General features: G+C 36.7%; 1 protein-coding gene across 4 annotated transcripts in view; it reads right to left on the reverse strand.

Annotated features, from left to right (window-relative positions):
- Nucleotides 1-103: 103 nt before the first annotated feature.
- The window catches only part of mim (missing-in-metastasis), a 71,456-nt gene continuing 45,075 nt past the window's right edge, over nt 104-26,484 (reverse strand). Inside the window, exons 4-21 of one of the 4 annotated variants that reach the window (XM_066401333.1) lie at nt 20,843-20,927; nt 18,589-18,680; nt 17,901-18,136; nt 17,734-17,841; nt 14,021-14,206; nt 13,750-13,863; nt 11,844-12,021; nt 9,875-10,059; nt 9,109-9,297; nt 7,929-8,054; nt 7,756-7,867; nt 7,226-7,330; nt 6,533-6,781; nt 5,843-6,060; nt 5,565-5,691; nt 4,585-4,853; nt 4,444-4,473; nt 104-3,452 (exon numbers count right to left, since the gene is read on the reverse strand). In XM_066401333.1, coding sequence (XP_066257430.1) covers nt 4,447-4,473; nt 4,585-4,853; nt 5,565-5,691; nt 5,843-6,060; nt 6,533-6,781; nt 7,226-7,330; nt 7,756-7,867; nt 7,929-8,054; nt 9,109-9,297; nt 9,875-10,059; nt 11,844-12,021; nt 13,750-13,863; nt 14,021-14,206; nt 17,734-17,841; nt 17,901-18,136; nt 18,589-18,680; nt 20,843-20,927 — 2,606 coding nt within the window. In that variant the 3' untranslated portion in view covers nt 104-3,452; nt 4,444-4,446. The remainder of the gene's footprint in view (nt 3,453-4,443; nt 4,474-4,584; nt 4,854-5,564; nt 5,692-5,842; nt 6,061-6,532; nt 6,782-7,225; nt 7,331-7,755; nt 7,868-7,928; nt 8,055-9,108; nt 9,298-9,874; nt 10,060-11,843; nt 12,022-13,749; nt 13,864-14,020; nt 14,207-17,733; nt 17,842-17,900; nt 18,137-18,588; nt 18,681-20,842; nt 20,928-26,484) is intronic. The other 3 variants (XM_066401332.1, XM_066401335.1, XM_066401334.1) reach the window with 3 other exon arrangements.

Here is a 26,484-nt window from a genome sequence, read left to right on the forward strand (position 1 = left end):
TATTTTTATTCAGAACTTTTCTTTTTTCCGCCCTTCTAGGTTTTACCCAAATTGTTAAACATTAAAAATAATAATTGTATTGGGGATAACAAAAACGTGACAATTATTTATCATTAACTTTATTTTCCTTTAATCATGCACAACACAAATAAAAGCAACCCGCTTCAAACATACATCGTTATTCCAATTACATTCGATTATTTTGAAATGTTTAAATAATTATTACTAATGCGTACCACTTTAAACATGGATGCAATTCTTTAGTGATATACAACATATCAAAAAGTTACAAGATATTGTGTCGCTGCATCTAGATTTGCAAAATTATTCGTGTTCAGCCTTTAAATCGATGCCTTACAAGTTTATCTTTCAAACTTTTTCTTTCTAATCTACTTATGCGTTAATAATTATTAAACTTTTTACTTCCACGACGACTTTTCAAAATAAATATTTTTCAGATATTCGCAAATCGGTTCGGGTTCATACTTTGCAATTCTAGATAGTGCAGGACATTTTATTTTCTACGACAATGGATATTAACATGTATATACATAGTTAACATTGTTAAATCTGATATTTACTTAATACTCTACGATAATGAATCACCTAGGTCTTGGAAGATCTATCAAACGCATGAATTCATATTGAGCATTTAAAAACATGCTAAGTGCATTTTATTGACGTAGATAAGTCGGCTTCTCCTTCGCGAACGTTAACCTTCCAAGATCGAAGTAACATACACTTGTAAAGAATCTTTGAAGAACACTGAATAGGATTATTTAAATTAAAGATTTTAAAGTATGCAAAGGTGCACTAGGTTGTTCATTTAAAATAATAGTATCTGGACACTGAGGGAATACTTAGTCTTTTGTATGAGTTTGGGCAAATATCGGCGTAAATATCACACTCCTAATCCGAGTATCCAGTGCCAAGACTACCGACAAAGTGAATTGAGACATTCTTTCGTTTTTTGTGTAGTATGTATATTTTTAATTCACATACTAAATTTGAGTTCCGCTTTCCAAGAACAGAAATTTCGTGTAAAGTTTTGAGTTAGATAAGATGGAGCAAAATCTGCTCCACTTTGGATTGAACGAATTTTTCAAAATTATGGCGCACACACATGTACTAAATTTAATTGCTTTGTACACTTAATTTGATATTTGCTCTAAATTGATTATCGTGGTGTAAACGCACTACATAAAAAAGATTATTTGATTTGCCCCATTGATTCCGAAATAAATTCAATGTTCAAAAATTTGATTCTGAGCGACGCCGCGAAGAAAGTACTCGTGAAGTTAATTGGATTAAACAATTTGTCCACCCGGCATAAACTACTAAAAATTATTTGAAATTAAAGCAAATCTAACAATTACATACATCGATTCGACTTTGTACGGTAAGATCCTCGTCAGTGGTACGACATCGGTTGGGCAACGAATACCACAACAATCGATCGCGATCCGTATCCCACCCATATCCGGTAAAATGAACATACCTACTTTCATGGCAAATTCTATATCCTCATCGCCTCATTAAGTGTAAAGTAAAATAGCAGATCATGAAATTTTAAATTTCTTGGTCGAGCTATTAATTTCATAATGGAGACCATGACGGTATAACAACCGATTTCTTCCTCGATTGATTCTTTTTAAATCTCATGTCTACCCCTATCAACCAGCTCCAATTCCCTACTTATAGAAGGAAATTCCAAGCATTGTCGATGAAGTTCGTCTACAATTACTGTGACATCAAAGCCGCATAGGTCTTTCGTCAGATATGCTGTTTTTACACTTACTTTTTATATCAATTAAGCAACCAGCTAAACTTTTAGCCGATCTAGAGTCTGTAGTCTGTAGTCTCTGGTGGCCTATACAGAACACATATTAGAAAAATTGGCAAGTTTTGCCCTCTGTGTCATTACTGCCTTTGGTAAACCTGTACGAACCCGACCGCTCTGGTTCAGATTTGAACGTGATTGATTTCCCAGTGTGAGGTGAACAAAACCATTGAAATTGAAGTAATCAACAGTGATACTCGAAACTAAGTTACAGTGGGATTGCCCGTAAAAAATAGTCAGTATTATTCATTCACACAAAAAAGTCTAAAAAACTGGAAGTGGGAGGTTAATTTACTTACTGCACAAAAAACACAATTCTGTACATCAACTACCGATATTCATTTTTACATTTTTTCAGTTTTGTGTGCCGAAAAATGGTTTTTTTCTTTAAAAAGACGTTAAACCATTTGTATAAGTTTCTAAGGCTGAAAATATGTTAGTGGTCTTTCAAACGAATTTCAATGTATGCCCATAATTTTTAATAAAAAAAGATGCACCTTTACTTGAAAGAACGAAAACACCTTACGTTATTGTAGGAGCGATATGTAGCTATGTATTACGGATACTTAAAACACATATTATTGAGAGAACAGTAAATACTACCTATCTAACTAAACTAAAAATAGTCTTTAAATTAGAAGCTAATCAGATCAAAAACAGACAAATAGACTTGCGCTATGTTCGCTAACAATCTTCGAATATATTAAATTTCTTAAAGCTATATACATGGAGCTAGGATTATGAATTTTTAGTCGTAATTAGATACTTAGCTAAGTAATTTGTACATTTCTATAAAATCAGGAAGTACCAGTGTTTGAACTTAGCTAGAACAGTAAGAATTATGGAATTAAAACTGAAATATCTACTACTGGCTAACGGTTGAAAGTATACTGAAAAAATGAAGGGAAGAAGCAACATCTACGATATCAGTCCACATAAAAATACTTATGAAACAAAAGACTGTCCAATTTTTGATAACTACATACGTGGCAAAATACAAAAATAATTCAGTCATTTGACCGAGTTTTACCAAAAATGGACGTCAAGTTATTGTATAGTTCGAAAACATCGACTTTACTACATGTCTCGTACCATTATATCTAAGTTTCCATAAATACATTTATTTAAATTTAATATTCGATTATATAATATGCAACTGAATAAAAGGATCACCATAACGAATGGATAAATGGAAGTTATTAACTGTTAGTCGAAAATTGCCGTCCTGACTATTAGCAACAGTTTTTAAAACTGGATGGTTACTTATCCATAGTAATTGATCGTTTTTTCAAAATTCACATAGTTTTCAAAAAATAATTAACACGACTGATTGACAGCGTCATTTATATTGCTGGCAGTTGGTTTTAGTTAATTGAAAATTATTGTAGACTGTAAGTTTGAAGTGAAATCCCGAAGGCTTAATCGTTAACATCTATTGCTTAATTTGAGATAAAGCTAAGTCACCTACAAAAAACATTTAACAGTACAAAGACAATAATAAGTTCTAATAAATTTTCGGTGCAGACCGATCGTTGACAATTTTGGATCTCTTCAGTGTGGCCCCACGCTTGATCTGATCCATGAGGGACTCATGGCATACTTTCGGATCAGGCTGCAAAATAAGTAGATCTATTGAATACTTTTATGGCCAAAAAATTTTGGATACATGTTATAGTATATATTATCGTAGGGCCAATTTGAGAAACCGGAGAATTATCATACGTAACATAACAAGTTTATGGATAATTGTCAACAAATTTAAGGGCAATATGCATGAATACAGTTTAGGATGAAAACAGCGCGAGTACCTGTTTAGGTGATCGACGGGAACCTGACGGTTTTGAAATGAGTCGCATACAGTTATTTTCTTATAAAAAATGTGATTATAATTCATAAAATGGTTTATTATTACATGCCATTTGATCACGTGTGAAGAATTATGTCGGGTAGGTGGTGTCCCTCCGCGTGAATACAGGTTTCCAATCTTCCTACGAAATCGGCCATTACCCGAGCCATCATTTTAGCGCCGATTTGAGCGATTTCTTCCCCGATGGCCTCCTTTAGTTCTGGCAATGTGCAGGGTTGATGAGAGTAAACACGCGCTTTCAAATACCCCCCCACAAAAAAAGTCGCATTCGCTTAAGTCCGGTGATCTCGGGGGCTATCAAGAAGTCGCTCAAATCAACGCAATCAGTTTTAATTTCAGAAAATTGCGGGTTGTGACTATGACCGAAGGCGTCTTGAGAAGAAACAGCCGAAGACCATCTACATACTTCGAGGGTCCGACATACAAGTTAACCGGTTGAGTTTAAGTCTAAACTTTCTACTCCAATTGTCTTTAGACAATCAGAACCTTTTCTTGATTTACAAACGCAGTCTGTCACTAACGTAGTGTTGACGGACACGTATTCATACGAAGTTTTCTTCTTAAAGCCACCCAAGCTATCACCTTCTGAAATTTTTGCATGTGGTTCTGAAACACCCTGTATAACTTTTTTTAGATTAGTACAAGTTATATTATTGTACAGAAATAAAAAAAGCGGCTATTAGACATTGTTAGGAGAGCAACAGCGCGCACGAAACACAATTCATTTCAATCTCACCGGTTAAAAGAAATCCTCATGTGGAGGCATCTGAAAAAATACAGTCTGCACTAGAAAATATTTTTAATAAAACACACACTATATCATTGTGAAAAATATTATTAATAATCTCACTTTAACATTAAGACACAACAAGCTTACCTGTGCCTTGCTGTTGATAATCTGCCGTATTTTTGTGGCTTTGAGGCCAACTGATGGTTGAACCACGTTCCCACCCAAATGTTGCTGAGCCAGTTTCGCATTCAACGAGTCTAAAAAACTTTGTCCCGGACCTCGTTGTTGTTGCGACTTCACGTTATGATGCTGCGGACCATGCTCTTCGGAATTGCGTCTGGACGTTCTCGGGCTAAGGTTTGGTGCTAATTTGGCATTAAGTGATGCTATAAAGTTGGATCCGACTTTACCCGGACCTGCAAATGATTAAAGCCTGATTTACAGAGTAACGTGTTCAGTGTTATTGCTGCTAAAAGGGAAATTGCGTTTTGTCTTCAACCTGTAGTTTTTAGTATTGTGTTGCCTAGATTTCAATGAGTAGAGAGTATACAGGGTATCAATTTAAAAACTTCTCGCCCCTGAGGGACAACTCTGTATAGAGCTTCGTTGTGAGCTTTGAATGTTGTGAGAACTTGGTTTCCCCAATTATCGATTGAAAATGGGTTGCTCTTATACACAGAGGCCCCATTTCATTTCGTTTCTGAGTTACAGGGCGCTAACATTAAACAAATTATTTATTACTTCCCGAACTTTCAATGCATTTTCTATGCAACTTTCTATGCATTTTGTTATATCTATGATCACAATCCAAATGCAAATACGGTGAAAGGGTCGCAGGCACAAAAAACTACCAAGAGGCACTTTTTGTCTATGATTGAATGATTCATCTTGTGAAGGTTCTCATTTTTCTTTATTTTGAAATGCATTTGTATTTTCCATCGGCTTATTGCTACTCAATACCGATATCTCCGCCACTGGCGACTCTTCATGAGAGCATATTGTATCTTTTTTCTTGGCTTCGAAAAGATATTATACAGGATTAATGAAATATTTCTTCGGGATAACAGACGATTCTTTTATTAAGATTAAAATTAATGTTTTTTTGTAGATCAAGTATCTCTACTCACCTTCGGACTTCCTATCTGCACTCTGAGATCTGAAACTAGTTATTCTCCGCACTGCATTTGGACTACCACCCATCACTTGAGAAGGTTGAGCGTAAACTACTCCGCCCGATTGGGACAAGTAGGAGACCTAATTAACAGAGACTATAGCGTTGAGAAATAATGTAGTATTTTTCAATTTGTTTTTCTTTAAGTGTTAGGTCGGGTATTTCTGGTACTGTCCTCATATATTAATCACATAATATTATCAATAATTAAAGGAACTGAACTATTTCTCATACCTTGCTTTGGGTTTGGAAACTACTCAATAATGGGTTTGAACCAGACACTCCGTTTCCACCCGACTGAAAACTGTTGGGTCTTTCGTTGTTGATTTGCTGTGGTTGGAATATATTCTGGGCGGATCCAGATATGCCTGCTAATCGGCGAATTGAGTTTGGACTGGCTGGTGTGTGCTTCAATTCGGTCAGGGCTTTCACAGTTTCGGCTACTTTGATGCCTAGAAGCAAAGTAGGTATATTATAAGTGTGTCCACGGTGCTAATTCAAGCATTTAGTTGTAGTTAGTTGAGACACTGGTGTCGATTAATTTCTGAATTAAAACATTCATTCCGCAACTCTCTAATCTTCTAATCTCTTTGCGGGAATACCTGTCCGAGCACATTTTCCAAGAATCGCCACTTGGATTTTATCTGAATTGCATAGATGTATTAATTTGTTCCTTTTGTCGTGCGCTGTATGCGTGTTTGCTTGAATGCACTAACGATTCTTGTATATCTGGTAATTAATCTCAAAAATGAATTAAAGTTGCTTGAGTGCTACGGCATGTAAATGAACACTTTTCATCCAGATATTCATAAAACTGAATTTCTCAGGTTGTAATTTCATGTCCAAGTTGAAAAATTCTAACTGGAGCGATTTGTCACCATTCTAACGAACATAAAGGCTCTACCACACGTTTTTAATTCTTACCAGTAGTTGGCACATCTTTAATAGTATTTGTCTGTCCTGTTTGTCCCCCGTGCTGCTCCTGGTTTGAGCTTTGCCCCGGAGAAGGCTCCAATAGAAACGCCGGCGGCGGTGGCAAATTCTCCAAGCTGCCCATGGGGCACGCTGTATTTGTTATAGAGGATGTTCGTCTTATTGGTGGCGGAGGTTTATTGTTTTGCATGCTGCCTCTTCGTAGGATGTTATTGCGCAAGGTGCCGAGGGTGTTCATGGCTAAATGAAGGCACGACAAATATTTATACAGGGTGGCTGACTCCCTCCTACTAACTTGCACAATGCGCCCTATGAACATATTCGACACGGCAAGGGTCACTATCTTGCGTAGAAGTGTAACTCTTACCATTTCGAATGTCCCTCTTAGGACACCGCTATAATTTATTCCCCAAAAGTTGGAAAATGCATCCAAGAAATACAATGTGGACTAATAAATTATGAAAAAGACTATCGTGGCGTAAAAATCTTATTAACAAGATGTTGTTAAGTAACAATGAATAAAAGATTTGCTGATAAAGAAACAAAACAAAGTGAATCACATAGAATATACCATGAAAACATGACCTAACAAGCAACATATCTCAGCTAATGATTTCTGAAGTTAATCTATCAAACCACACAAAACGATTAAATTATATAACATAAAAATCTGCTTGATTATACCTGTCATGGAGAGGGGTCTACGTCTTAGGGCATCTAGTGAATCGTTGTTTCTTGGAAGTGTACAATATTTGCTGGCTGCACTAGTCTTATTGGATTTTGTTATATCTAGTTAAGAAACACACACAGGCCGGTGAAAACACGCAAATCCATGCAATGAATGTCGCTAAAGGATGAAAATAATATATCTTTTTGGCGAAACAAATTCGATTCAAAAAGTCCGAGGCATTTCAGTACTCTTCAGTATTTTTTACCTTTGATGACCAAAACGTCTCTTTTGCTTCACTTGAAACATTGAATTAAACCAAACGTTTATTATTTTCAAAACCTTTAGGGTGATTAGTAAAACTTGGAACGAAGAGTAATTTGCACTGACGTGGAACGGGCAACAATGTATGCAACTTAGATTTGATTTGATGGCATCTGATGAGGTGAAAAGGTTAATAATTGTTGAAGTGCAAATCACATTTCATGCATCTAAAACAACGAACTCAAAACGCAGAAATGGGCATTGTAGAGAGGAACCTACTTACCGTCAATATGTTGATTATGGTCTTCTATATTGAAGGTGGTTTGACTGCCATATCCGCTTGACGACTCTAAGGAGCTTTCGCTAGTGCTGCTTTCTTTTTCTGCTCCTTCAGGCTATAAAGCATCAGAACAATCCAAAAAGATAATTCATAGCGGTATAAGAATTAAAAAGTACCTTGTCGGGTGGGCTTACTAAGTCTGCTGGCGGTGGAGGAAAAGCATGGCCCTGCTGACCCTGATTTTGCTGCGCCTTATCTGCAGCCATATTAGCCAATTCGTGCATATTTACATATGTTGGTTGCTGGAAATGACGAAAGACATTTTCACAGAATGGTTTTGGGGGTGTTAGTTATATACAGGGTCTTGCAACAATGCTTCAGACTTCCTTAGCTTCTATATCAATAGAGTTAACAATTTTTTTCCTCTGCAGGATTATACAACACACAAAGACGTATTTCCAGAAAATGTTTCCTAATGTACAGGGTGACTCTAAAAAGTGTGATAATATATAGCTTCGTTATTTTAAATGGAATCCACCAATTTTTTGCTATTTTCGGATTTCTCGTTAATTTTAAGGTCAGTTTATGTAAGGTGTTCTGTCTTTAAAATTTACGATTTCCGACTTATTCGGGAAATTTTGGAAAATTTGACAGCTGCAAGGTTCCACGGAAATCGTTATTGTGCGCTAACCGCTGTGAACTTCGGAATCAGTCTTCTGGGGCTCAAAGAGAACTTAAAGAAATGAAAAGCGTTTTTGACAAATTTTGAAGGGGAATAAAAGTTTAAGAATGAAATTTGCTATTAAATACTTTATAGATAAAAAACAACTTTTTAAAATTTTATTTGGCTCCTAATCCAGCTCTTACTGAGCATCTATCGATTTCACATTTTCACCAACTAAAGATGACGATAAAATAGAGCATGTTCCAAATTTGGTTGCGTTGTGATAATGCATTACTGAAAAATGCGTATTTTTTAAAAATTTACAAACCGTCTTCGGAGATCAATATCTCTTCAAGGATCAACTATAGAAAAAAAATTCAATAAATCAACAATATTTTGGGGTCCCCTACGCACCTGCTGTGTCGGTCTCGTTGCGACTCACTCGGTATACCGGGTGAATTGCTATATCCTTATCTGGACACGCTAAATATTCGCTGTCCAATTTTTTAAAATAAACATCTCAAAAACTGTCAACTTTCGCATAAAACAAAATTAGGCTAAGCATAATATTTTTGCAGAAGGAATATGGGGAGGAAATTTAGCGACATGATTTTTGAATCACATGAGAATCACCCTGTATATTTATCATAACGCTAGAGATCAGTTACAGGTGGGGAACAGAAAATACCTACTTGAGGGGGCACATTCTTAGACGCAGACATGTGCGCAGGTAGTGCGCTTGGAGGAGCCTTCCTTAAAACGGCTGCCGCTAGTTGCTCTGTGGCACCAGGAGGCAAAACCCGCACCCCCTGCATGCCCGCTATAGACTTGGCTGGAATCCCACCTGGTGGCGCTGTAGGACGTTCTAAAGACGAGCATCGCTAAACAATAGAAGAACAGTTATGACGTGAAATGTGACGGACACGAGGAAGAATATACTGAGCGTTAAGGATGCGGAGCGGCGATATATCGGAAACGATAAATGGTAGAAATTTCAAACACTTTAAAAGTATTTACGCACTAACGGATCGAAACTGTTTGCTTACGTCTTAGTTGCGATGGCGGTGAGAATCCATTTACACCAACGGTTTTTTTACACTGTCACGATAACGGACCTTAAGCTCTAATAACCCTCTTGGCTCTTGGCAACGAGCCGTAAAGTAAAAATATGGCCTGTTACTTATTTAATCGCCTTTAAATAAATAACTTGTAGGTGTCATTTATTTTCCTTACGTGTGAAGATTGCCGGAAAATAAAACGGCTAGTTTTAGAGGCAAACTTAATACGATAAAAATGTTGCTCTCGAGCAGTTTCATAAAAAAACCTTTGAAATTTGAGTTTATGCGAGCTTTCGACCCTCTTTGCTAAACTTAACACCACTATTACTTGCATTCGTCCTTTTGTAATTTACCAAGCAGAGCAGGCATTCCGATTTGGAGTTATCAATTGTAAATTTACCGTGGGCAGTGGGGGTTTGGACAGACTCTTCATTGATAATGACGGACTCTTCGGCGGAATCGTAGATTTCGTTTCAATGGTAGGTGTCACCGACGTTACTGGACTGGCTGGCTGCGACAAACTTTGCTCGGGCGCTTGGAATGTGTATACCGTGAGCGGTGGTCTAGAATGGCCTTTCTCATATGCTGAAAAATACATACGTTGATTGCTGAGCAGTTCTGGACGCAGGGGGTACGACTAAAGAGGATCGCCAGGTGTATATTGTAAACCGTAAAGCGGGCAAAAGAAATTGATGGAAATGGCTTTCAATTTCTTATCCGAAATTGATTCAAGAATTGCCACTTAAATCTATGTATTAAACATCGGAAATCGAAAGTTCCTTTCGTGCCGCACAACATTTATCACATCTCGCCCTGATGTGCCAAAAACTTTCGGCTGAGTGCTCTAAATGGGACGTGTTTATTATAAGATTTATGGCCCTTTTGATTGCACTTTGATATTTAAAACTGTTTGCTACCTCTGAGCGCCAGAAATCCATTCGCGTTTCATACAATTTTTACATATGAAAATGTTGAGAAATTGTATGAAACTCGAATCGATCTTTAGAGCTCAGAGGTGAAAACAATTTAAATTAATAAAATGTATTATGAAAAATTTTCCGCCTTACGAGTTAAAGTCTCTCGATTTCTACTCCCAAAATTACTCTCAGTTTTGTATACAGGGTAATTCAAGAGGAAGTACCAATATTTCAGGTACGTATTGGGTGGCTCAAAACAAGCATAAAAATTCCTATATAAGTGGGTCCTATTCTCCAACCATAACAGAAGTTCAAGAGTAAGTCCAACATTTTTACTAAATATACTAAATTATCATTTAATGATTATTAATAAACACATTGGCTAATAATTTTCAAAAATACTACCGTTTGCGTCTCAACACATAACCGCTCTCTGATGAATAGATTTAGTCGCTCTGTGAATGGAGTCTGGTCTGTTTGCGATAATTTCTGCTGCATTTACTATACGATCTAGTAATGCATGTCTAGTATCTACTTTAATTGCGTATGCCAAAGATTTAAACCATCCCCAAAGGCAAAAATCTAAGGGATTAAGGTCTGGCGACCTAGGTGGCCAATTATGTGGGTCGCCTCGACCAATCCAACGATTTGGAAAATTGTTGCTCAAAAAATTTTTCACTTGCAAAACTGTAATGCGGAGAAGCGCCATCATGTTGGAAATACATTTTTTCTATTCATCGAAGAGCGGACATGTGTTTAGACGCAAACGGTGGTATTTTTGATAATTATTAGCCAATGTGTTCTATTAATAATCATTAAATGATAATTTAGTATAGTGAATAAAAATGTTGGACTTACCCTGGTATTTCTGTTGTGGTTGAAAATGGGACCCACGTATATAGAAACTTTTATGTTTATTTTGAGTCACCCAATTCGTACCTGAAATATTGGTACTTTCTCCTGAAACACCCTGTATAAATATTTAAAAAATCTATATAAACCATATTCAAAAAACGTGCCGTTACTGAAATACAGAGTGTCAATAGTTGAAATAAAAAAATATTATCTTGCAATTGAAACTATTTTCAGTAATTTCTCTTAGTCACTTTTGCCAGATATTATTTCCGTTCGTTGAATAATTAATGGTTCCAAGTAAGTCTTTTTTACAGCACATCCAATACGAGACGTTCCAAGTCGGATTGTACACCTCGTTCGTTTGCGCCACCCTGTATTTAATTTAAAAATTAAAACGTGGCGTTAATCGTTTCCGCTCAAATACCTTATTTGCGTTCCCTTAGGATTGTGTGGATACAAATAAATCATGTTCTTTTCAATTCGTAAGAAAACTCGAAAGGTATACATGATAACCGAGCTATAGAAGACGGGAGGTGAAACGCGCCACCCTGTATATGCAATGACATCAATTTTATTATCGTAAAAAATATAAAGTACCTGATGATATGGTATGCGGCCTCTCGTTTATAATAGCCGATGCAGCCCTCTCGAACTGCATAGTTTCCTGTAAATTGGGCCAAGTGGATGTCGTTGTAGGAATTGATGTTGCAGGAAAAGGCGTACATGGAGTGCTAGAACTGCTACTGTTGTTGCTGTGTTCCGACAGATTTGAAACCTAGAGAGAAACGGTCTTTTTTAATATTGTTTTTCCGGAACATTCGTTCAATCCATTTATTTTTTTACGCTGAAGACCGAGCATGGGAAAAAATTTAAACGCTTGATTTTATTACCCTCAAAATACTAGTGCCTTCTATGTGGTAACATAATTTTTCATTAAGTTGGCATTAATTGTATATTGTACACCAAGGTTGTGAAGTCCATTAATACTGTCCAAACGTCACTCTACATACTACAATGAGGCCCCTACACACATTAATTACTTTCGAATAGAAGTTATGAAGTTAAAACCTTTAGTATGCCTATCTATTAATGGATGATTAATTTTTATTAGATCTTTTTTCCGTCCCTGTGGAATTTGCAGAGATTCTATCCATGATGGATCTACGCTACTGACTCTACAGACAATAAACTTTTATATTTATTTTATCTTATTAAAACCGGACGCGATGGGTTCGTTATCCAAGCGAATAAACAAAAACATTTCAAAAAGCGCGCAGCATTCTGGGCCAGCAAATAAAAATCAGACAAAAATGATCTGAAAAGACCAAACTGGGCAAATCTGATATTGATAAAGATTTTGCGATCACAGTACCAGAGCTGTGACGAAAACAGCGAAAGATTTAACAGATTTTTCTCCTCATCACAGGTGTTCGTACAGTTTTAGACCTTATTTAAATAGGGCGCTAAACCACAAACAAAGAGAAGGAACTTTTTGAAAACCACCCGTATCTTTTTCTGGTTCAAAATGAAAATTAAAAAATCGCTTCGGTACCTAACTAAAAGGTGTTTGAGTTTAATTTTTCACCGTGATATAAGCACGCTAGACTACGAGAAATTTCCATAGTATAATTTGGTACGCGTTAACATAACAATCATTCATGTTTTTTTACCATGATTAGTACGAAACTCGTAATAGATTATACACAAGGAATTCCTCATTGGGTAAATGCGTGCAACTCGAGAAGTTCTTTTTATGCAATTTTTAGTTTTATTATTTTTATCAAATTTGCATTTACTTCAAAAAAATTTAAGTCCCTTCGTTAGTTATGAAAAATTCAACAGGGGCTGGAATAAGTTTTGCGGCGAATATACTTCTAGCACACAATGTGCTATTTGACAAATGATTGACGTTTTCATTCGACTATCAACGCATGTGCAGTTACTCCCCTTGGAGTGCCTGTCAATTTCTATTAGCTTCGTTATTGTTGTCTCAGTTATAATTATATGGTAAACTTGAAAATTAAACAGTTTTGATTGAAGATGAATGTCTTGGAACTCACCTTCGAGGAGGGAGAGACTGAGGCATACGCCACTACTATCGGTAATAGTTACAAAAATACAAGTAAACACCGAAATAAATAAATTTGTAAGCCAAACAGTACCGCTTGGAGTAATTGGAATTAGGTGTAAATACCTAAATTAAAAATAACGACCCAAAAGAAAAGGTAATATCAAAAAGATGAAATAAACCCTCATTACATCTACGATTTAGTCACATGGATTTGAAAACGATATGAATATAAAAAGGAAATAAGAGTGTTTAAAACAAAAATATGGTCCAGAGCGTAGTAATAAATCGTTCTGCACAAGGTCTTCAATTATTATTTTCTGGATGCATTTGTAGACATGCCCACAAATCAACCAACTTTTACTATTTTTTGTGATAATGAATTGCTTTGAAACGATTAGATTAGTAGTTAAAATGTGTGTTATTACTCCTCACCTGGGCGACACTAAAAGATGACGCAGGTCTAGGGAATAGAGTGTCCTGTGACGTAAAACCTGAGTCATGGCTAGACACTGACATTACACGTTTACTGGCAGTACGGCCTACAGGCTGTCCAAACATAAAATAATAAAACAAAAATAAAAACATAAATAAAAACAACAAAAAAACATTCTCCCATTACCATTTCAAGTTTATGACGATTAAAAGAACGAAATTTTTAAAAATATTAGCCACGAATATTATTTTTGGCTAACTTAACACTTACCTGTGACAAGCTTCTTTGCCAGTGCGGATGGCTCGGCGAATGATGGCTTTTTGAACTTCCTGAAGATGAACTATTCAAGGAACTAATAGAACACATTGAGGATTTTCTCGAGCCAAGGCTGGATGGAGACGACGGAGGCGTTTGGAACGACCAACCGCTGTCTGACGATTTCAAATCGGCGATTACCTGAAAAAATATTATCATAGAGAGATCATACTCTGCGGAGTTATGTTCAAACTCAATACGTCGCTATTAACCCTTGCTAAACTCCGGGGGAAAAATTCTCAGTTTGCTGTCGACGGCAAAGTTTTCCGAGCTGAAAACGACGTGGAACTACAACATTTGAAACTGAAGAGAAATTATAGTAATTTTGGCACTGGATTTATGATTTTAGACAGGGCGGTGCCTAATTACAGTAGTTAGTAGTAATTCTTTAATGGGCGCTATGCAGGATAGTCTTTCGGGAGCTGCATCGGTCGATTATGGAAAAACTAAAACTAGGAGAAATCTGAAAATGTGGGTCGAAGTTGATGAAGGCATACAGTTAAAATATGATCAAGATGGAGGATATTCCGGTTATATCAGAAGTAGATAGTAGCTTTCCATCCTTTCCAACATGCCATCCTTTACATACAAGATATTCAAGAAAGTAATGTACATACTCCAGGAAGCGATTCCTCAGTCGTTCTGTGAAGAAAAGCTTATAAGAACGTGGGCCCTTCAACGCTTCCCTGCAGGACCAGGGCGTCACAAGTTGAACTTTTTTTATTTTGTTCCTAGCTATCGGAGTTTTTGAGATAGTTAATGAACTAATGACCTTTTCTTTTACGTTGAACGAATAACTAAAAGAAGGAAAAGTTTTGCGGCGTTTTCGCAAAATTCCACGAGCGGCAAGTGGAAAGGAAAGGACGTTGGGCAATCCGACGGCACGTGTTTCTATTTATTGCCTTGATCAGGCATACGTGTGCATAAAGTAGTTAAACACACAGCATGGTACATATGTTCACAGACGCATATGCGGGTATAGCCTCGAAAAGATGGAAAATGAAAATAATTCAAGCCTCATTAAACTTTGCAGGAACACCGTTAAACTTTCCTCACATATCCAATCGTCTGTGCAAAAACTTCTTCGTAATGAATACTTAATTGCAAAAATTTTGAACATCATGTTACCGCCTTATACCATCGCGAAGAGCTCGGCACCGGCGGCCTACACTGCAAGGGCGAAATGAGTTTCGAAATCGAACAAGCAATTCAAATTTTCTGAGAAAAATGGCCAGCGGCGCACAATAAATAAGCCGAATTGAAAGTTTTAATACCCTGTATCTTGGCACGGAAACGCTTGCGGACCTATGTGCTTACAAAGTTGTTCTCATAAAATGACCTGGGTAATCGCACTCTAAAATACATAAGGTGCAAAAGCATCTGGAACACCCCGTGCAAGTCACCAGGACTAGCAATTTATAGACCTGTATAATAAAGAAGTTCCAGGGGGTAGAGTCTTGAATCCGAGGAGTTAAAAGTTAATTGGCAATGATACTAAAATAGTTCAATCAAGGAAATTCAAATTTTTAAGGGATAAAACCATACGTGTTTCGACCATATCTAAAGGCGTATTCAGAGTCTGAACCATCTCGTAACCTACACATAATCATCCTTTTCTATGGTAAGGACCATAGACGATATATCATAGAGAGGCTCCTCTGGTTGCCATGGATCTCTTGATGAATTTCGATTTTTTTATTTTAGATTTGTGCCATTATCAAAGTCATTCGGATTTTTAGTGTGACTTTTCTAAGCCAAGTTCAATAATTGCATCCCGAGCGCTCCGGGCAGTTACAAAGAAACACAGCCATATATGGCTCAAAAGAGCATGCGCATACTTGTTTAAATAAAATTATCCGACAGAACTGTCCCGTAGAAGTAATATTAGACAGATGACACATAACAAACAGAGTAATTGAAATGAAAAGAAAAGAATGTTTTAGCATTTTACAAAATAAATTCGAACAATATTCGAATTTCAATCATCACCAGTAACTAGATGCAATGCTTTATACGGCAATCAAAATTCTTTCTTACGTATCTCTTTGCTACGTGTTCATAACATGGCTAAGAGATAATTAATCCAATCTAATAACCAGAAAAACAAGAAAACAATAAACACAAATTGAATGTGACCTAAAATAAACAAAATATAGATATATTTCAAATTATGTAAGATCCGGAATATTCAAAAAATCTATAAGAAAATTTTGCAATACGCCACCGGGCAAAGGCTACTTTAATTCGTACTCTAATCACATTTTCGACACGATTTGAACCTATAAATAATTCAATGTCGTTTAATGTAGTAAACAGACCATTCCCACATTGCATGTCCTTAAAAGGTCCGGTCCTGCTGCCTGCAATTTAGAACTGGTTGGCATTCTTTAAAGGGCATTTTTGATGTACAAATACTTGAAAATCTTCATCTTATATCGCTGCCTGGGTTATACGAGGATAGTCCCAAAAGTACTCGACCTAACACTTAAAAAAAAAAAATAGAAAATGCTACATTATTTTTCAGCATAGTCCCAGTTGAGATTGACACACTTTTCCCAGCGATGTTCTATCGCCTCTATACCCCGTTTATAGTAAGAAGATTCGAAAGCTTCAAATTCGGCATCGATCTCGGACTCCACCTGTTCACTATTGGTAAATGTCGTCTTTCTACCGAGCCATTTTTTCAAGTTTGGAAATAGAAAGTAATCTGAGAGGGCTAAATCTGGAGAAGAGGATGGGTGAGCAAAAACTTCGAAATCAAGTTGATTGATTTTGGCCATCGCGATGACGGAAGAGTGAATTGGTGCGTTGTCTTGATGAAACAAATATTTCTTTAATTTCTTAGCTCAAACGCTGCAATAAATTTGTATAATATTCTCCGCTTATTGTTTTTCCTTTAGAGAGATATTCAAAAAAAATTATCCCAAAAAACTGACGCCATCACCTTTCCTTTTGTCTCAGGTGTGAAATGATAGACTCGTGTTTCATCCATGGTTATCAATCGACGCAAAAACTCGGTTTTATCGCTGGGAAATTTTTTCCTTGAAACATTCTCACGGCGCTGTTTTTGTTCAATTGTGGGTAATCGCACCCCCCGTCTTGCGTACAGCTCTCTTATATCCAATTGTCCGATCAAAATGCGATGTACAGTACAGTTTTGTGGATTTTCACCACAATTTCCGGTGGGGTCAACTCATTGGGTCGACCACTGCGGAGTTCGTCTTGGCAGCTTAAACTTTGCCCCCCAATATTTTACAGTTGTTAACGAAGGACCAGATTCCTCAAAAGTGGATTCTAATTCTCATTTGATGTTGGATGTACTAAGAATTTTTCAAATGAAAGTATTGAATCACGTGTCGATGACCAATTTTTCCATGTTCGCAAAATCTTTAAAAGCGTAACTAAAAGCGGTTCCAAAACACACATAAATCAATGTAGCACCTATTTGCACCATATCACAACAATTTAGGTATAAGGGTAGATTTTTGCAATTTAGGCAAATTTTTAACAAAAAAATCGCCATCTATGGCAGATCGGGTACTTTTGGGACTATCCTCGTACATGGTAATAGCATAGTACCTATATAATGTTTATGCTTACGTAGATTTGTACATATAAAAAGGTGACGGTAAAATCCCGACCAACAAAAATGAAATAAAACTCTTTACCTGTTCAGATGCTGGCGGCAAAGTAGTCGGATCGGCAGTGTGCTTTTCAAGCTGTTGGACTGCCTCTTGCAGATGTCCCATTTCTGACAACATAGCTACTTCTTCATCCTATACAAACAAATAGAGATTTAAAATTTGAGATAGAAACCAGATGCCAAGATACATACAACAACAGGTTTTAGTAGTGCAACGAAAGTACAAAATCGTCCTCTCTCTTCTATCAGAGCCGCTCTAACGGCATGTTTTTCGGTCTCTTCCAAAAGCTGTCGTCTTTCGGTGACGTCCTGCAAGCCACATTCAAAGCGTTTCTGAACATCTCCTCCAGCCCCTTTACGCATCTTCTTTTGAAGACGTAAAGTATCTGTTGAGCGTTTTTTCAGTTCTGCACGAGCTCGTTTGTAATCTGCGAAAGAGGATACGCCACTGACTTTTCTAATATGAAGATATTTTTTCTTGTGTTCCAAGTCGTTTTCAACATAAAAAATAATTTCTCATTCCTGTTCCTATGAACAAATCGGCATAGGGTTCCAAGTGCGATTTTTTATTTTTTGGTAAAAATTAATTTAATTTTCTTTTAATAGAGGTAGAGGCTCTCGTCCAAGCTGGTCGTTCTACTCATGGTACAAATTCTCAACTTTAGGTGATTAAACATTATTCCAAACCAAATTTATAAGCTACATCTGGAAGTATTCCAACAGGGCTGTCGATGGAAAGAGGAAGCGAGATTGTCTTGTCAGTCTTATTATTGTAGTAGTTGTAGCGTATTGTGTTGTAGTTGTAGCAGTCCTTCAGTTATTTTTGTCATGCATGTGCGTTCGTGTAGTAATTGGTTGGGAGGGTAGAGATATTACTCACCTCTAGCATGTTCCTTATCCAAATTTAATACAGTCTTTCGCCATTCTTCTAACTTCTCCTGAAGGGGTATTATTAAACACTCCATGATAACCCTGGAAATGAAGGAAAACGGTAGTGAGTCAATATTTCGAAATTATATATTATTTTATTTTTTAATATCTCTAAAACTGTAGAAGCCACAAAAACGTGGTTACCAATTAATTTCATAAGCAAGGTGTTTTAGTTACGAGTGTAAAAACGAAATTTTAAGTTATTTAAGTCTTCCCTGATTTAAATTAAACTGGTTCTAAAAGATAAATCTAATCAAAGTTTATTGATAAGTTAAATTTCTATCTTTATATGTGAGGTTCGACGTAAGGTAATTTACCATGCTAAATTATAAGGCAAAAAAAAGTAATAATAAGTTATTAGAGCAAATTTTATTAAGAAAACTTATTGGAAAGCATCTAGTGCTTAAATTTTAAATGAGACCTTGCAGCGGTCAAAGTTTTCGAATTTTCCGGTATAACTCGAAAACGGTAAATTTTAGATATAAGACACTTTACATGAACTGGCCTTAAAATTTAATGAGAAGTCCGAAAATGCTAAAAAAAGGGGGTCCATTTAAAATAACGAAGTTGGTCGCCACTTCCGGTACAATCGGAAGTACCGCCATTTTGAAAATATTTTGCTTGAATTCAAAATGGTCCATTCTAGCCTGAAACAAAATTTAATTGGACTACTATAGTGGGAAATCAAAAATTTTCTATTAAACGGGCTGCGTGGTTAACCCTTTATTATGCAACAAGGATAATTCACAAAAAATTAAATTCTATTTAGATTAATAATATTTGCATGTATAAATTTTCCCATAAATTAAATAAATTAACCTATTGGGAAAACTCTAAATTCTCATGGATGGGCGAAAAGCTCTTGAAGTGGTGTGACGTCATAAAGCGGATTGCTCGACATTAAACACATAGCGCGACATGCAATAAATTGCGAATTACAGGAGGAATTTGGCTTTTGTAGGTTTACATTGTTTTTCCATTACCTAATTATTTGTTAAATTGTTTATTGTTTGCATTAAAAATAGAAGCATGCGTTCGAAAGGTAATGTTACAAATGAAATAGTATTAACGACTATATAAATTTATATTTAAATTTAGTTAGCGAAAGGGCACTGACGAAACAAGTGCATTTATGTACCTGCAAAAAAATTCTACAGTCACTGTCCAAAAATTTGAATATGCATTTATCCCATTTGTTGATTTTGACTCACATTTCAAAACGACGTGAACAATATTCAAATCTCACTTTTTGCTTAATTTCTTCCATTATCGGCTTTATTTTGTGGCTATTTATGCTTAATTTCATTCTCTATCTCTTTGCAGTAATCAGTTGCAACCAGTGGAATGACCGCAAAACAGATTTGCAATTTTCAGTTTTGCAATTTTATTATTTATTTAATTTCACTGTACTTACTTCGGCGGAAATGCTAAACACGGCAAACTTAAACTGTTAACGGTGACGCCATATCGCACGGACTCTTAAGAGAAGTGTTATTGTATTTAGATTTGTAACAGACCTGAGGCATAGACAATGGTAGTTGTATATTGGGATAATACTTCAGCTTCTCTATTCAATTCTGAAGACGCTTGAAAAATCTCTAGGGGATCCGATAATGTAAATAAATATAGGAATCACAATATGCCTTACACGGCAGTGCGGCAATCCTTTATCGAAATACGAGTTGAGCCATATTGCACTTACTAGTTTCCCATTGCCTTCAATAATTCCTCTTTCTGTTTGCATTTTGTTTAGTAGTTACAAACTTTTTTCTGGATTATTTATTTACTAATGCGTTTATGCACCTAGGCATGAAATGCCCCTTAATACTATCCTGTCTCCGTCATTATAAAAGTTAAAAACCTGTATTGATAATCCGAATAAATTAACAACCTGAAAATTTTAAGAAAAATTATGGAGAAAAATGTGTTTTGAGCGTTTTGCCGCAGTGGCCGTGAGGTTCCAAACTAACATCGTCTTAAGCAACCTAGTTAAGCGATCTTTAATTGAGATTTTTAGATATGATAAACAATATGACATCAGTGGAAATTGGGGGTTGAGGATGTTGCCACGAAGGCACGACTTCCTGCTTGACTAATGATCTTAGTTTTCACACTGTTCCGTCTGCAGTACTGATATGAGGCTCAGTATGAAAAATTAAATCGTTTACATTACGACACAATATTAACCCATTTGTTCTACTCACCCCGTGAAATTTTTCATTCTGTTCTCTACCGCTTTATGCCTCAAACATATCCTTGTCAGCGCTGTGCCGATTTCTCTAGTGGCCCCTGAAAAAGATAAGGAAAATTCATTAGTAACTGTTCAAGAAAATATTAATTAGCTACTAGGTGCGCAATTAAGTTTCCGGGTTTCACACATGGATGGCGCTAACGACATATGTCACTGACGTATATGTCAGAAGTTGTGTTTTGTTTGTATTAGGTTTTTACACATGAAATGTCCAATTTTACTCGTGACTTTTAAGAGACTATAACTTTTTCAAAAATTATTATATTTAATCGAAATATGCACCATTACAATCTGCACATTTTTTGCCATTTAGCGACAAGTTTTGCAATTTCATTTTCGTAAAAATCATTGCTTCTACTTTGAATAAACTCCTTAAAGGCACTTTCTATAGTGGCTTGATGAAGGTACCGTTTTCCGGCGAGGAAGTTGTCTAGGTGTTTAAAAAAGTGATAATCCATCGGTGACAAGTCTGGCGAATATGGTGGATGTGGTAGTGTGTCGTACTCCATTTCTCTGAGCTTTTTCACGGTTCTTTGCGAAACATGTGGTCGCGCGTTGTCATGAAGAAGGATTGGCCCCTTTCTATTGACTAATGACGGTTGCTTAACAGACAACTTTCGATGCATTTCGGTAAGTTCGGCACAGTATTTCTCTGCAGTAATGGTTTCATCCGGTTTTAAGAAGTTGTAATGGATTGACCACCATACAGTAACCATCGTCTTTTTTGGGTGCAAACTCGGTTTAGGCATGTGTTTTAGATTCTCATCGGCATCTAACCATGGTGCAGAGCGTCGTTTGTTGTCATACAGCATCCATTTTTCGTCGCACATTACAATGCGATCCAAAAACGGGTCTCTGTCGTTTCGGATCAGCAGAGAATTGCAAATTTCCTGCCATTCATTAAGCTCGTGCGGGACCCACTTATCCATCTTCTTTACTTTCCCAATCAGCTTTAGGTGCCGAGAAATTGTTGCCATGCTAACGTTTAGCTCTTCTGAAAGTTCTCGGACTGTTTGGTGGGGATTTGTCTCAACCAGCACCTGCAAAACTTCATCATTCAGGGCACTCTTTGGTTTACCACGGTCTTCAATTTCCAGGCTCTCGTCTCCAGATTCGAATTTGGCATACCAGCGACGAATAGTGCGTTCATTTGCAGAACCCTCCCCAAACGCACAGTTAATATTTCGGGCAGCTTCTACGGCGTTAGGCCCACTTTTCCACCCATACAAGTACAAGACGCGAAAATCTCTTGGATACATGTTAGACATGATCGGTCCAAAAATGTGTCAGAACTGTACACAATCCCACAAAAAATATCAGATAAGAAACAGCACACTCTCAGGTTTGAAACGATATATTTGGCGCATAACTAGAAAAAAGTCTTGATGCAAAAAAAGGCGGAAGAAAAGTTAAGACTTAAAATCGGACATTTCTTGTGAAACAACCTAATAGCTTGGACGCTTGTTAACAATAACCAGTTGCAATTTCAACACACATCGCAACGCAAAAATATTTTTTCTAAGGACGAAAATGTTGAGTTTTGCGCCAAATAAACAGCTTTTGCGGGAAGCTTTGCTTTGCTACTTTCATTAAAGAAAAAAATACAGCTAAAGCACGTCATTTGCTCAAGGAGGCCTATGGCGAACATGCACCATCGAAAACTACCTGTGAAGATTGGTTTAAGCGCTTCAGAAGTGGCGATTTCGATACTGAGAACAAAAAGCGCTCGAGAAGATAAAAAATAATTGAAGACGCCGATCTGCAAGCATTGTTAGATGAAGATGATACGCAAACACAAGAACAGCTTGCGGAGACATTAAACATGACTTGCCAAGGTATTTCCAAACGTTTACGTGTCATGGGAAAAATTTAAAAGGGGGGAAAATGGGTGCCGCATGAGTTGACCGAGAGACAGATGGAAAATCAAAGAGCCACTTTTGAAATTTTGCTTTTATGGCACGAAAGAAAAAGCTTCCTGCGTCCAATTGTTACTGGGGAGACGAAAAGTGGATATTCTTTGAGAATCTCAAACGCAAAAAATCGTGGCTTTTACTTGGCAAAGCATCAACATCGATGGCGCGACCAAATCGCCTCGGAAAGGAGGCAATGCTTTGCGTTTGGTGGGACCAGAAAGGAATCTTGTATCATGAGCTGCTGAAACCGGGTGAAACTGTCAATGGGCATTGCTACCGACAACAACTAATCAATCTAAACCACACATTGCTCGAAAAACGGCCAGAATTAGACACGAAAGAGGGATATTACAGCACGACAACGCTCCATGTCATCGCGCTTCCATTGTCCAGGACACCATTCAAACGCTGAAATGAGATGGACTACCGGTGCGGTAGCCGCGATATTCGCCAGACCTGGCTCCCTTCGATTATCAGTTGTTATGGCCGATGCCACATGGCTTGGCTGGGCTACACTTAGCCAATTTCGAAGAAGTACGAAATTGGTTGGATGAATGGTTTCGGTCCAGACGATTTCGGACCGGAGGTGTCGTCTTATCGTCGCGGTATTCATGTATTGCCAGAATTATGGCAAAAATGTGTAGGTAACGAGGGACGATAAACTATTTTTTACATTTCACTTGAAATTTTCCTTTTTGCATTAATCAAAAAAATCCAGAAACTTAGTTGCGCACTTAGCATTATTATGCATTTTAGAACGACGTATGTTTTGCTGAAAAATGATTTGGACATGGTCAATTCTTTCTTTGGTAGTTTGGAGTATGGATACGTAAAAAATGTCTTTCATGGAGTAAAGATACACAATTTTGAAGTTTAACGTTGAAATGGCCTCGAAACGGTCAATCAAATGTATCAGAATATACTTTTTTTACGTTTTAAGTTAAGTAAATTGCACATTTTTTTGTATTTAGTAATACGCAAGTAGGAGTTGTTATAACGGTGCAATTACGTACTATTTTCAGTTAAAATTAATTGAGAACAGCATTCATCTCTTACACGCACAAAAGTGCGTACCTATTTTTGAGATCAGAAAGATCTGTTGATAACATTCAAAGTGCTCTATTCGAAAAATGCGCCTTGTGCAAAACTTTTAAATTTTTGACAACTTTTTCTGTAATTTTGCACTGCAATAAATTTTACGATTATAAGTATATGAAAATCTTTTGTATTTGCAGCTGTCTGATATCTTTTCAAATGAGCCTGGTAACCCGCAGGTCAATATGTGGTATGCGCACGGAATGACCCGGCACATCGCATGGTCAAGGGCAACCGAAATGTTCACTGGATTGATTAGTTGTTCAAGAAAATCATACATTATTTATGTACCCGCAAATAACAAAAAAACTGTTATTAGCCTACATTCTTTGAACTAGATTTTCTGATAGTTTACGCTGAACAACCACCACCTGAGATGCAGTTGAAACATGCAGTGTATAAACTTTTTATAGATCCAGTTCTAACTATAGCTGTTTAAAAACTAGGAGTCTTCGACTTTTAAATGTGTTGTAGCAGTTATTTACGATGCCATAAAAGATATAAATCATTCTTGACTCGAAATAATATATTTGATCACGTCACCCAGTTTAAAAGTCTCGTTACTCAAATAGTTCAGTGTGCTTGGCGAATTATTATCAGTCAATGCAACTGCTGCAATTTATTTTGATTTAAATTTATAGGGTAATAAATAAATAATTCAGTGCGATTATGGTTTTATGCTGTGTCTTATGAGCTAGGAGGTCGAGGAAACTCACAGATCGATGCGAAGTGAAGTATCTCTTAAGTGCTTTGGCCACAATACGCAGGGTGTCTCATTAAAGTGACACGGGCGATTATCTCCGAAACCAAATTTACAATCGAAAAGTTTCAAACAAACATTGCTTGTTAAGGAAGGGGACGTCCAGCAAGCGCATTTTTACTCAAGGTCATTTAAAGGACACTTCGAGGCCAACTTTGTTTTTTCAATGGAACACCCATTTTTTTTGGTAAATTTGCGAAAATTTAGAGAATTAAGTATTTCGTGCTTTTTTTGCTATGATTTAATTTTTACTATTGGTTTGAGTGAATTTCTATTTTCCATTAATAAAGTGTCTTTCACAATTTGAGTCATGTGTTACTTTAAACGTCCCAGTTCGATTTTTGTTGACATCTGCAAAACGAGAAGTTCTAGAAAAAACTTTTCCAGCGAAAAATGCTTAATTTTTTAAGCTCTTTACAAACTTACCATGGGGGTTCCGTTGAAAGAACAAAGTTGGCTTTGAAATGCCCTTTAAATGACTTTGAGTAAAAATTCGTTTACGTACGTCGGACGTCACCTGTCATAACAAGCAATGTTTGTTTGACTTTTTTAAATTTTAAATGTGGTTTCGGAGGTAATCGCTCGTGCCACTTTAAACGGAACACCCTGTACACCGGCACCATACATTTTTTGCATTATGTAGTTATTGATCTTTGAGGAATTACGATTCGTGTTGCAATTCCACGATGACACGATAGTATTAAGAAAACTCTTTACAACCTCTTTGTGTAACTGTAGAGGAACAATATACTTAATGACAGTTACGTCCGTATCATTACAAGCAGGATGCTCGGTAGGGCTTGAAATGCAGGATGTATGCATCTTGGCAGGTTTACCTTGTCATCCTTCTTTGTACTTGCATGCACCTGTTTCATCTTTCCTTCTTTCTTGATTTGTTGGCTTCACGATTCTTATACATTTAAAACCGCTATTTTTAACCCACGTACGTACGTGAAGTTAATATAAACCGATTTAAAGTTTTTAAGCCATTTTTTTTTTGATAGGGACTGTGATGAAGACACAGTTTAGTAAGGTAAGGTGTTTAACATCTGGCACTAACCATCGTCGGATTCAGAAAAATGTAACAAAGCTCGTACCCAACAGACAGAGGAAATTATTACTAAACACAAACACCTGTTATTAATCATTCGCATTGCTGACAGGGCATGTTTGTATATAATATGTGTATAACATTCCTATTAGTACCTATCCAATTAACGCTTTTAATCGCTGCATTACGGCACGCGAGGCCCACAAACGTATTATACAGTGTGCCCAAGATAATGATGTCATGTATGGGAATCTCGTAAACAGAATGAGTTGCAGACTCGGTTGAACAACTAGAAAGTCGAGCGATTTGAAGGTTAATAAAAAACTGTTTCTAAAATTGTGGAATTACGGCTGGTGTAGTGTAGCACATATCCGGAAAAACCGATGGAATTCTTCCTCAAATTTTGTACACTAAGTAATTTAGCAAAATATTCCTCAATATGTTATGTTTGATCGCACATTTCTACAATTACGATGTATTTTTTGAATTTTCAATATACTTTTTCAATAACCACACAAGTTAATTAATATTTACACGAGTAGCTCTTACGGCGGCAGTGGTCGATAAAATGATCAATCATTGGCGTGGCGGTGGATCAAATTTCAAAGCACCTATTTTTCAAACACCCTGTATATTATTTAAGTAAAAAGGGCATATGTAACTTTCTATTTGACTACTTATGGCGATCAACTTCAATAGAACCCGAATATTAAAAATAAATTTTTGCGCCACCTGCGTAATATTTCATTTTAGATTTCTGCGCAAATAAGGGTTAA

The sequence above is a fragment of the Euwallacea similis genome, chromosome 22 (genome assembly GCF_039881205.1).
Source record: "Euwallacea similis isolate ESF13 chromosome 22, ESF131.1, whole genome shotgun sequence".
In the NCBI taxonomy this organism is placed as follows: domain Eukaryota; kingdom Metazoa; phylum Arthropoda; class Insecta; order Coleoptera; family Curculionidae; genus Euwallacea; species Euwallacea similis.